This window comes from Pseudophryne corroboree, chromosome 1 (genome assembly GCF_028390025.1).
Source record: "Pseudophryne corroboree isolate aPseCor3 chromosome 1, aPseCor3.hap2, whole genome shotgun sequence".
NCBI classification, from domain to species: Eukaryota; Metazoa; Chordata; class Amphibia; order Anura; family Myobatrachidae; genus Pseudophryne; species Pseudophryne corroboree.
In genome coordinates this window covers 1080461401-1080474214 of record NC_086444.1, presented here as the reverse complement: position 1 = coordinate 1080474214, position 12814 = coordinate 1080461401, and the positions used below count along the sequence as shown (strand labels likewise).

Genomic DNA, 12814 nt, shown 5'->3' with positions numbered 1-12814 from the left:
CTATTGGAGGGCCGCAGATTCGGCATGCAGGATTGGATCCTGGTGACCACGGATGCCAGCCTGAGAGGCTGGGGAGCAGTCACACAGGGAAGAAATTTCCAGGGAGTGTGGTCGAGCCTGAAAAAGTCTCTTCACATAAGCATTCTGGAACTAAGAGCAATCTACAATGCTCTAAGCCAGGCGGAACCTCTGCTTCAAGGAAGACCGGTGTTGATCCAGTCGGACAACATCACGGCAGTCGCCCATGTAAACAGACAGGGCGGCACAAGAAGCAGGAGGGCAATGGCAGAAGCTGCCAGGATCCTTCGCTGGGCGGAGAATCACGTGATAGCACTGTCAGCAGTATTCATTCCGGGCGTGGACAACTGGGAAGCAGACTTCCTCAGCAGACACGACCTTCACCCGGGAGAGTGGGGACTTCATCCAGAAGTTTTCCACATGCTATTAAACCGTTGGGTAAAACCAATGGTGGACATGATGGCGTCTCGCCTCAACAAAACACTGGACAGGTATTGCGCCAGGTCAAGAGATCCGCAGGCAATAGCTGTGGACGCGCTGGTAACACCTTGGGTGTACCAGTCGGTATATGTGTTTCCTCCTCTGCCTCTCATACCAAAGGTATTGAGGATTATACGGCAAAGAGGAGTAAGACTAGTGGCTCCGGATTGGCCAAGAAGGACTTGGTACACGGAACTTCAAGAGATGGTCACGGACGATCCGTGGCCTCTACTTCTGAGAAGGGACCTGCTTCAGCAGGGTCCTTGTCTTTTTCAAGACTTACCGCGGCTGCGTTTGACGGCATGGCGTTTGAATGCCAGATCATAAAAGGAAAAGGCATTCCAGAAGAAGTCATTCCTACCTTGATAAAGGCAAGGAAGGAAGTCACCGCGAAGCATTATCGCCGTATTTGGCGAAAATATGTTGCGTGGTGCGAGCAGCGGAGTGCTCCGATGGAGGAATTTCAACTGGGTCGTTTTCCTACATTTCCTGCAATCAGGATTGTCTATGGGTCTCAAATTGGGATCTATTAAGGTTCAAATTTCGGCCCTATCAATATTCTTCCAAAAAGAATTGGCCTCAGTCCCTGAGGTCCAGATTTTTATCTAAGGAGTACTGCATATACAGCCTCCTGTGGTGCCTAAGGTGGCACCGTGGGATCTAAATGTAGTTTTAGATTTCCTCAAATCCAATTGGTTTGAACCACTAAAGAATGTGGATTTGAAATATCTCACATGGAAAGTGACTATGTTACTGGCCCTGGCTTCGGCCGGGAGAGTATCTGAACTGGCGGCTTTGTTTTATAAAAGCCCTTATTTAATTTTCCATTCGACATAGGGCAGAGCTGCGGACGCGTCCGCATTTTCTCCCTAAGGTGGTATCAGCGTTTCACCTGAACCAGCCTATTGTAGTGCCTGCAGCTACAGACGACTTGAAGGACTCCAAGTTGTTGGACGTTGTCAGAGCCTTAAAAATATACATTTAAAGGACGGCTGGAGTCAGAAAATCTGACTCGCTGTTTATACTGTATGCACCCAACAAGATGGGTGCTCCTGCGTCTAAGCAGACGATTGCTCGTTGGATCTGTAGCACAATCCAACTTGCACATTCTGTGGCAGGCCTGCCACAGCCTAAATCTGTAAAGGCCCACTCCACAAGGAAGGTGGGCTCATCTTGGGCGGCTGCCCGAGGGGTCTCGGCATTACAACTCTGCCGAGCAGCTACGTGGTCAGGGGAGAACACGTTTGTAAATTTTTACAAATTTGATACCCTGGCAAAGGAGGACCTGGAGTTCTCTCATTCGGTGCTGCAGAGTCATCCGCACTCTCCCGCCCGTTTGGGAGCTTTGGTATAATCCCCATGGTCCTTTCAGGAACCCCAGCATCCACTTAGGACGATAGAGAAAATAAGAATTTACTTACCGATAATTCTATTTCTCGGAGTCCGTAGTGGATGCTGGGCGCCCATCCCAAGTGCGGATTATCTGCAATACTTGTACATAGTTATTGTTAACTAATTCGGGTTATTGTTTAGGAAGCCATCTTTAAGAGGCTCCTCTGTTATCATACTGTTAACTTGGTTTAGATCACAAGTTGTACGGTGTGATTGGTGTGGCTGGTATGAGTCTTACCCGGGATTCAAAATCCTCCCTTATTGTGTACGCTCGTCCGGGCACAGTACCTAACTGGAGTCTGGAGGAGGGTCATAGGGGGAGGAGCCAGTACACACCACCTGACCTGTAAAAGCTTTACTTTTGTGCCCTGTCTCCTGCGGAGCCGCTATTCCCCATGGTCCTTTCAGGAACCCCAGCATCCACTACGGACTCCGAGAAATAGAATTATCGGTAAGTAAATTCTTATTTTTACCCCCTCCATTCCAGTGGTCTTAAATTATAATGTAGAGATCTGCTAAACTGTGCAAGAAGAGTAATGGACTCCTGGCTTTGGTCACAACATGCAACAATGCCTGGGAAGGGTTAAAGATCCCTGCCCACCTTTGTGTGCAGTCACTCATGGGAAATCTTTACTTGCTATCTGATTCCGAAGCACCACAATGTACCAACCCAGGGCAGTTTCTTGACAACTTCACTCCCAGTGCGAACACTAAGTGTGCCCCCCAATACACTTTAAAAAAAATATATATTTGCCTGCCCTCAGTGTGGCATTGCAGGAATATGTTCCTTTTCACCAACTTAATGCACCCGTTACCACATGGTAATGCAGGCTGCCACAGTACCTGCTCATTGTCAAAGGGTTATGATCATTATCAGGGGATCCCCCTGGTCATGCCGTGTGTGCAGTAGGGAAGTGCTGTTCATGCATCCCCGCCCAGTTCAAAATACTGAATGACCTCAAATTGGCCACCGCCTCTAGCATCCTTAACTATCTTCTATGAGGTGGTTTTAGGAGGGACATTTTTTCAATAGTATTTTGGTATTGCCCAGCCCTACAAACCACACTGTACAAACCACACTGTATTAAGACGAAGCGGCTCCATTACCTGCAAAGATTTGTGGCATTAAGTTCCTATCTGAGACCTTCAAGAACAGGTGTTGAATGTGACTGAATAGCTGTCACAATGCTAAATGAAGCATTATGGTGACTTGTAAGTAAGAACTTTGCTTTGTGCTGTGCATATCCCCACCCCCTAAAACATCTTCTAATATACCCTTGTCTTTCCCAGACCCTGCTTTGCATAATGATGCTGCTCTGGCTTATAATGTATTGCTCGTACCTGAGCAGTTCTTATAACTGGTTCTACAGCCATCTTCAGGAACATAGTTTGGTACAATTAATGGCAATTGCTAATAAAACAAACACAATGTGGTTCCTTGGAGACTTCTGAAAGTTCCCCTGAGTTGTCATGTGACTTGAATCTAGCTAATTAGTGGCTAAATCTAGAGGTCTCCTCAAACATAACTAATGTAGAGTGGTTTTCTTCACAGCATGAAGAATTCAGGAAGAAACAAAATGAGGACCTGAAGGGCAAAGAGCCAGATCCCAAAGTCTATTTCATAAAACAGACTATTACTAACTCCTGTGGAACAATTGGGCTCCTCCATGCTGCAGCCAATAACCAAGACAAACTGAGTTTTGGTGAGTATCAATGCAATGTATTGGAGACTGTCTGCTATGCATAAAAGGTGTCAAAGTGCATCTTTACTATAATAGTGTGCAGGCCTCTTGAAAGGCAGGGGAGTGAACATGTTGACTTTGACCTGTGTTGCTGCTCTTTACACTTCTGCAGTGAGCATTCATGTAGCAAGGTGTAGACTTGCATGCCAACAAGCAGTGTGGTCCCCACCATAAATTTGAATACTTTCACTGGCTTGAAACTAATAGTACCTAGCTCTAATTTATGCAGAGAACCACATACATACATCACCCACTCCACTGTAGTAGAGGTACCTTTTTATACCCCTTTTAGATCAAAATACCAACTAGCACCTAGGATTTAGTAGATTGCTCAAACCTGGCTGAGCTGCCTTTCAGACTGCCGACCCAGCAATAAGCTGGATTCAGCTGCCAGTGTCGCTGCTCACATGCACTGCCAGCACTTCAAGATTAGATCTAGCACTGGCTGTAACTGGGTCCCAGGTCAAGTCAACCCTGCCTACCTGTTAACACCAAACCTTATATTCTGCTTGCTAGCAGAGTCTGAATCCCAGGTCACTGGACCTGGGTTGAGCAGTTTCCAGTGATGGAAATCTCCATGTTCAATAGCCTGGGATTTTCTTGCCAGTGGAGAAGGTGTAAGTGGGTAAATTATTTATAGTGTGTAAAGTATTGCCTCTGCGCTCCTTAGTAAGGGAGTAACCATATACTGGCTAATCATGTACCTTGAACTACTCCCACTTAAGCTTATTTATGCTAATGAATGTGGCCAAGTGTGTAATACTGAAATCATTATAGCTTTATAGTATGGGTAGATAATGCAAAGTATCTGTCCTTTGTAATTACTCCCTCCCACCCCCCTGTTAAAGCCAAAATGGCCTAAAGGTGCATACACACAGTGCAATGTGTGCTTACAATTTTGATTATATAGTCAAAATCTTAAAGTTCACATCTCCCATGTGTATACAGCTTGTGATACCAATGCAAGGTCAGTATTGCAAGTAAAAAATACTGTGCAGACAAGGCAACTTTCTAGTATAGGCAAAATGGTATATAGTCATAATGACACCATGTGTATATAGTCCATATCAGTGGCACTGGGGAGTTCAAGGGAAATTGCATTGGCATTTTAGTCTCACCATGTATGCACCTTAAGATTCATGAAGGTGAGCTGTCCAAACTATTGTACTCTTGTTGTGAAAACTTTAGGGTTACTGTGTAAAGCAGTATAGAAGTTGCTCATGGCAACTAATCAGGGTGCTATCTAGTCTCCAGAGAACTAACTTTTCCTACAGTATCTGAAGAATGAGAACCCAAAATTGAGCACAGGACTACTGCTTCTCCAACAGAATACAATGTGCAAGAGCCCCTGAAAACTGCTGCTTACCATAGTAACTCTTGTGCACAAGAATTGCCCACTATACTAACATTCACTTATATAATGCCAACATTTTCATTGCACTTTAAAACTGGTAACCAAATCCTAATAGAATAAGCCTGGATAATAGAGAGGGCACTGCTTACAGACTATGGGGGAGGCACTTTATACAAGGAGTGCTATATATTGCATAACAGTCCAGCCAGATTGCTGAAGTTTTTTTTAGGCTGTATGAGCATTGTGGGTCCATGGGGAGGGGCCAATATGGTGCAAGTCAAAACTGCATTGTTTCTCCTTCATCCACTAGGGGCCACTGGAGTGTAGTTACAATGGGGAGATAGTAGGTGGTATTGGTAGCTGGCACTTTAAAAATTCTCACACTGTGGCTAGCTCCTCCCCTACTATCTCCCCTCCAAGCCAGTCTTAGTTAAGTGCCCGAGGTAGCTGGTTCACTTGGGTTTAGCTGAAGAATTTTCTTCTTTTTTCTTTATTATTTTATTTTTCTTACACACACTCACAGACTGGCAGCTCTGCCACTGCCAGTCTGCACCGTGGGAGCTGCCGGCGGGGTCCCATCGCAGCTGCGTGCGGCTAGGGATGGGCCCCGGCTGAGGGAGACACTGAGCTCTCCTGAGTTGGCGGACACCGCTGCGTGCGGCGCGTGTCGCGGCCACTCCATCCAGCAGAAGATTCCGGCAGCATGGCAGCGGTGAGTATCAAAAATGGTCGGACACCGCTGCGTGCGGCTTGTGTCGGGACCACCCCACCACAGAAGATTCCGGCTGGACGCCGCTGCGTGCGGCGTGTGTCGGGGCCGATCCACCAAGAACACAGTGGTGAGTGAAGTATACTTTATTTGTGGTGGCTATGTATGTTTTTAGAGCAATCTGTTTATTGTTGTACAACCCACTCCAGAAGGGCTCTCTGGGGCTGTAATGTACTTTATTGTATCCTTACCTGTCCTCCTCATGGAGAAACAGACAGGATGATTGGGGGAGGCTGAGTATGTGTTTATACAACCCTGACTGAAAAACGGGTGTGTGTCATTCTGATAACCCTCTGCTCCCCCAGCTCCCCGCACCCCCCGCACCCACTCAGCGCGACTCACAGAGCCGGCACAGGGATCCCGCTCGAGCGCAAAGCAATGTTTAAATTTGGCGCCTTGTACGGAGGGGGCGGAGCTAAGTCCCGCTCTGTAGAGCGAGCTCAGCGCTCCCTGCTCCCAGGCGGCGACTCGCGCTCTGTTCAGCGCAACACTCCCCGGCGGCGGCTAGCAGATACAGGGCTCTACTAGCGCTGTATAGCGGGCTCAGCGCTCAGCGCTCCCCGGCGGTGACTCGCAGGCCCAGCGGAGGGTACAGCTCGCTTCCCGCTTAGTTTTGCAATAAGGCGCCATAGCCGGGGGGCGGAGCTAACTCCTGCTCTGTACAGCGGGCTCAGCATTCTCCGCTCCCCGGCCACTGTTATAGTGTAATAGGCATTTATGTGAGTTTAATGCACATGGTGCTGAGGAGAATGTGATATAGTCAGAGTGGTTCAGCACTAATCCAGTTATCCACTATATAGATTTTATCGCATAGCCCAGAGGAGTTTCACTCTGGCGGCCATTTCCTCCCTGCACAGACCTGGCTTCATATTTGCAGTGTCTCCTATAGCCCAGTGGGCTAATCTTGCATACTCAGAGACAAATACAAATAAAGTCCCAGGTATATTAACAGTTAACCCGCTTTACTCAGCGGGCTCCCAGGTCTCCCCGTCGCTAGGCAACAGCTCTGGGATTTGTAACTTTTCGATACTTCAGGCTGCTGAAATATAGATACATTCCTCCTGCAGTAGAGTCCTCTACCCAGCATTTTCCTACTTGCAAATCAGGGAACCTGCTCTATTACAGTAGCTGGGACTCAGCTCAATAATAATTAAAAGGATCTACTGTGCAGTATTTATTTACCTACGGTGTGTGTGTATATATACATATATAGTTATGTTTGTGCATGTATATATATAGATATATATATTTAAGTGCGTGTAGGTATGTATATAGATAAATCCATAAAATACCAGATATAGGGGATAAAAGCCTACGGCCACACCACCCTGAACACGCCCGATCTCGTCTGATCTCGGAAACTAAGCAGGGTCAGGCCCGGTTAGTACTTGGATGGGAGACCGCCTGGGAATACCAGGTGCTGTAGGCTACTTCCGCAATGTTTTCGAATAACAACATCTTGCACATAACATTTTCCCCCATCTTTCTCACAGGCTGGTCACCATTTTGAAAAGCCAGCGGAACCTCAGAGAAACATCTGGTGCACCTTAATTAGCGGTACACTAAATACAGGGCGGGGTGTTGCCTTCCCTTTATTATTCCTTGTTGTCACTAGTTACTAATGCTATTTGTAATTGTGGAATGCGTGTAAGGCATCAGACAAATAGCGCTGCGGCTCAGTACGCTAGTAGCGGGTATCTGAACAGGGGTTTGAATCCAAACAAAACTTTAAGGAGAACTCCTATAGCCTAGGGCTAAGACTCCTGTCCCACAGCGCAGCGTTGCTGGTTCAGGTCTCCGCTGCTCCAGAAAGTTTATTTTAATCGTATCGGTCACTACACATTATAGTGCAGACCTTACGTAGGGCTCTGTTTATTTAACCCACCTTTTCTCCTTTCGTTTGTCTCTCCTGGGATAGTCGAAGAATTCCCTCTTAGGTGTGAAGTATGCGGCGGAGCCATCTGCTTCGCCCTCCACGCACCTGCACACCCCTGTTTGATCAATGATGCAGGTAATGTCACTATTAACCAGACAATAGCTCATCAGGTAAGCCCTTGGACTTTGGTTTCCAAGGTCACAGGATCAAATCACAGCGGGACCAAACACACCTTTCCAAAAAGAAACTTTGCTAACATTCCATGCATTACTGATGTCTGTTTTCTGTGGATCTGAACCAGTGTCTCAGAATATACAGGTACATAATACAGCAGTTCATCTGATACTGCAGGTAAAGGAGGAGGACACGTCAAGTCCATCAGGGTTCCACGCCATTGACGAAAATGACAGCGACTGGTTCAGTTTCGGATGAGCTGGGCAGGCTCCGGTAGGCGGCCGACAGACACCCGAATACACAATATCAGGTATCAAACAGGGTTTGTTTTCCTATCTTTTCCCCGCAGATGGCAGGAGATGGTATCAGAACCTCTCTAGGGTATACACCTCGGTGTATCGCCGGTCCATCAAGCCGCCGTTTTCCTGAGGCAACCTTGCTCAGGGATCCATCGACATATGCGGCAGCATGGTTCTACCGTATCCGGAGCAGGTAGGTTGGGGAACAATTGTCCTCTAGGTTACAGGATGCTTCGCATCAGGATCAATTGATACTTTGATACAGGTCAGAATCACGATTCTGCTTTATGTTCCTTGGAGGTCTCCATGTCTACAGACTCGGACCCTGCATCTTCGCTTGGGCTGTCTTAACCCGACGACCTCTGGGGCTGCGACAGTGACAAGTAAACATGAAATCCTACGGGGCAGATGGTTCTGGGGAAGGAACTTTCTGCAGGATTTCTTGAACCAATGGAGGTAGGTCCACTTTGATTTCTCCTACTACTGCCCCAGCTCCAAGACAGACCTTTACTGGTCTTCCCTTTAGATTGTTTCGTGCCCTTTCAGGTTTTTGACTCCACACGGGTGATATCTTCGTCGCCAGGGGTTCTCAGGGTAAAAAGGCTGAAGCAGAGGTTCAACATCCTCAGTCCAGTCTGATTTTATGTCATCCTATACACCCATTACACCTGCAGGGTCCCAGGGTAGGCGCAGGTCGATGGGAGAAGGCTTGGGCGGTTACAACCGTCTCAGGAGTCCCTCGGCATGGGTCGGCTGATTTACGATGACAAGAGAGTCATACTGCAGGCTGCGCTCCATAGGTTTCTAACCGCAAAGGGTGTTGATCCCTGTTTTACACATATCATTTGAATTAGGACAGTTCTCAGGCCTTTGTTTTCTTTTCACGTTCCGAAGCCAAGTGGCTCGGACAGGCCTATTCTGGCCTTACAATCCTTTTAGTCTGTGATTGCTAGTTTAAACAAGAAAGGGAGTTTTACGTGTCCCTTGTCTTCAGAGATGCCTGTTTACTGATTTCCGTTGGACAGGCTTTTCTCAGATTCCCCCTTAACAGGATTCTCATTTTCACTGTAAGTCCTTTACTCTTCTCTCTTCCGCTCCCACAGAGTTTAGGAAGATAACAGAATAACTCTTTTTCAAGGGCAGTGGGTGACGTTGGTTCCCTAATGGGACAATTTACTGCTACTATCCCACTCTGTACATTAGGTGGCTTCTGAATATCCGGAGGATCCACGAGCTTCTGATTCGACACAGATCCAATTTATGCTCCGCATAGACGTTTCTCAACACGGTCCGTCAGAGGTTTTTTCATTCCTCGGCACCAGAGACTCTATTTCTTCAGTCAAGTTGCGACGTAATGAGTGGTCGCCTCCATTCCTCTCGGAACGGGGGACAACAATCTTGTTTCCAGATCAAGCCACCAGGTCAGACTCCTGGGTGAGGGAACATGCCCCGGAGTTTTGTCAGCTGGTCCGCTGTGGGCGGAGATTTCGGATCGACCTCAGGGCGTTCTGACTGACTCTTTAACCCTTTATTACTCTCGGACGGCAGTAGCCGTGGAGGCCCTCAGGGCTCCGGGGAGTTTTCTGGTTATTCTATCCTGCCTCCTTTTCTATTTCTACTTCATGTTCAGTAACACAGGAGGGGATTATGCGTGCTAGTCCTCTCGGTGGCGCTGGTTGGGCCACGCATGACTTGAAGATACAGATACGCCTGTTGTCAGTAGAGGAGCCTTGGCTCCTACCTCGACGGGACTGTCTACTTCAACAGGCTCCTTTTTTTTTTCTCCTTGTTCAATTTTACACTGGTTTCGGTTACCCGTGTGACTGTTCACGAGACCTCAGAAGGGAGGAGTTCCCTAGTTCGGTTAGGCCTACTGGGCTCCGATTTCAGAAGTCTATTACCTCTTCTCGCTTTTGCCACTTTGGGAAAACTTTATGGAACATAATGAAGATAAAAGGGGGTTTTTCCCCCTTCTTCCAGTTACCATTCATCTTTGGTTTCTCTGGGAGGTTTTTTGCTCCGCTGCGCTTCAAACCACACTGACCGGAATTTTAGGTCTCTGCCTTTTTCGCTTTTCTTCCAAATGAGATTAGCCTAGCGGCCGTAAGTTCGGCCTCTTGTTCAGGGAGTACTCTATTGGCAACTCCCCGGGCTCGGCTTCGGCCTCAGCGGTCGTTTCTTCCAGAGGGGAGGTCCATTTTTCATATAAATCTGACACTAGTGGTTTTCAATCCTCTCTGAATGTTGTCAGGGCTCGTCAACTCTCTCTACAGAGGTCTCAGGCTATTCGATGAAGTGTTTTTTCTTCTTTGCTCTGGACGATGCTCCCGTACTAAATAGCCGGGGCCCCAGCATATGCTGGACAGTTGGATACATCTGATCATCAGACAGTCTTCTTGGCGGTTACTAGGGAACCTCCGTTTTCCAATTCAGCGCGCTTTACGCGCATTGTAAGACCTTCGTGGGCAGCCGCCCGCGGGGTCTCCATGAATATTTTGTCGGGCGGCTACTTGGTCAAACCGACATTCGTTTTGTCAAATTCTACAAGTTTGACACTTTTACGGCCTCTGCATCACTGTTTGGCCGAGCAGTTTTTACAGGACTCTCAGCGCTTTCCCACCCGTTTTTTGGGAGCTCTGGGACGTCCCCATTGTAACTACACTCCAGTGGCCCCTAGTGGATGAAGGAGAAATCAGGATTTTGGTACTTACCGATAAATCCCTTTCTCCGATTCCACAGGGGCCACTGGACGCCCGCCCAGCGCTGTTTCTCCTGATTTTTGTTTGATTAACGATTGCAGATCACCATATGACTGCTTGTTGGGTTCAGGCTAGCCTGGTTTTTTGTCAGGTTCTGTTCCAGGTTTAGTTTGTGTTCGCCTGGTTTACAGGGCGTCGTTAACCTCCTCTACCTTACGGTTTGTTTATTACAGCTCTCCTCGGGCACAGTTTAACGTAGACTGGCTTGGAGGGGAGATAGTAGGGGAGGAGCTAGCCACAGTGTGAGAATTTTTAAAGTGCCAGCTACCAATACCACCTACTATCTCCCCATTGTAACTACACTCCAGTGGCCCCTGTGGAATCGGAGAAAGGGATTTATCGGTAAGTACCAAAATCCTGATTTTGTGATTTTTCTGGTGGGGCAGAGCTTAGCAACACATGGCCTTGCCCCAACCCACAGACCAGCTGTGACTCTTCTGGTTTCTCCTCCTGTAGAAGAGTTTTAATGTAGAAAGTATGAGTTTGTGCTGTGGGTGTGGATAGAGAATGTGTGAAGAGGGGTATATTAACGTGGACATGCATGGAGTTGGCCTGATTCTTATCGGGAGACAGATTCTAGAACACAACCATGTACATTTCTATTACATGACCATGTGTTTTGTTGCAGGTGATGGTTCTGCATTGAAAGACTTCCTAAATAAATCTGCAGATGCTTCTCCTAATGACAGGGCGAAACTCCTGGAGAAAAATGAGGTATCAAAATATACCTTGCTATGCTGCTTGCAAAGTACTAGGAATGCATCAGTTTTTCTAACTAAAACTGGGTACACATACATAATTAATGGTATACAGGAGTGTTTGCTAATGGCAAAATTCTTCTGGAACTGTTGGAGATAGAGAAAATAGTTCTGCAGTGGTGTACACTGGTATTCCACAGGGAATAACATTGGGGGTGTAGAGTTAATGTTGAGCCAAGGCACCAACAGGCTAAAGCTTTGACTTCCCAAGATGCACTGCCTCTATATCCCTGCCTCCAGGCACTGGAGCTCAGTTTGTAAGTTGGTGCCTGCAGTGCAGGTCACTAATGGGGTGCTGCACTAGGCATCCCTAATAAATGCTTTGAAAGGAGAGTTCAAAGGCTGCAGCACAAGCACTAGATGCTGTGTATGTCATGCTGACATTCTGTGCTGCGGCTCCCTCACCAGTGCTTCCTGGTACTTACAGCGGAGGTGCTCCGGTCATCAGGCACACATCACCACTGCTGCTCTCCTGGATCGTGTGGCTGCACTTCAGGGAGGAGGTAAGAGGGTCCCCCAGGTGAGTCCCACCAAAAATCACAATCTGGTTGCGGTCCCAGGAGATGTACCACGCTGCTGGTGTGGACACTGGCTGTGCAGGGACTCCACTATTTCTTTATCATCCACTAGGGGTCACTGGAGTACTCTTGGGATATGGACGGGCGTAGCCGAACAAAGGCACTGAATATTCAAATTTAGGACTCTCCCCCCCCCTCCATATCCCCAAGTACCTCAGTGTACTTTGCCAGTGTTTTTTCGGTGCTCACAGCATGATCATCGGCTTGTGGCAATGGCCACTTTTCAGAAGATTTTTATTTTTATTTTTTATTTTTACACTTCCCGTCCCAGTTTCTGGAAAAACTTGGGTCCGGGATGGTGCCGCTGCAAGGCAGCGTATGGCGTGTCGGTCCTCACAAAGAGCACCCTCACAGCCACAGGCGCTATAAGGCAGCGCATGGCGTGTCGGTCCTCACAAAGAGCACCCTCACAGCCACAGGCAGCTGGTTAATGCAAGCTGCACGGAAAACAACTGGACGGAGCTTACAGAAAGAAGCTCCGTCACAGCCAAGATGACTGACAAACTGGACAGAGCTTACATACAGAAGCCCCGTCACAGCCAGCATGAGAAGTCGTCACAAGCTGGACGGAGCTTGCAGCACAAGGTATGGTGGGTCAGGGCGGTCAGCTCACGC

The 12814-nt window shown here is 47.7% G+C and overlaps 1 protein-coding gene and 1 non-coding gene across 3 annotated transcripts in view; both read left to right on the top strand.

Annotated features, from left to right (window-relative positions):
• UCHL1 (ubiquitin C-terminal hydrolase L1) overlaps positions 1 to 12814 on the top strand; it is an 84422-nt gene that overhangs the window by 31372 nt on the left and 40236 nt on the right. For both annotated transcript variants that reach the window (XM_063921018.1, XM_063921020.1), the window contains 2 exons: positions 3443 to 3593; positions 11492 to 11577. In XM_063921018.1, coding sequence (XP_063777088.1) covers positions 3443 to 3593; positions 11492 to 11577 — 237 coding nt within the window. The remainder of the gene's footprint in view (positions 1 to 3442; positions 3594 to 11491; positions 11578 to 12814) is intronic.
• On the top strand, positions 7066 to 7184 carry LOC134942233 (5S ribosomal RNA). The gene has a single exon (XR_010181419.1). It is a non-coding gene; the product is annotated as a 5S ribosomal RNA (ribosomal RNA).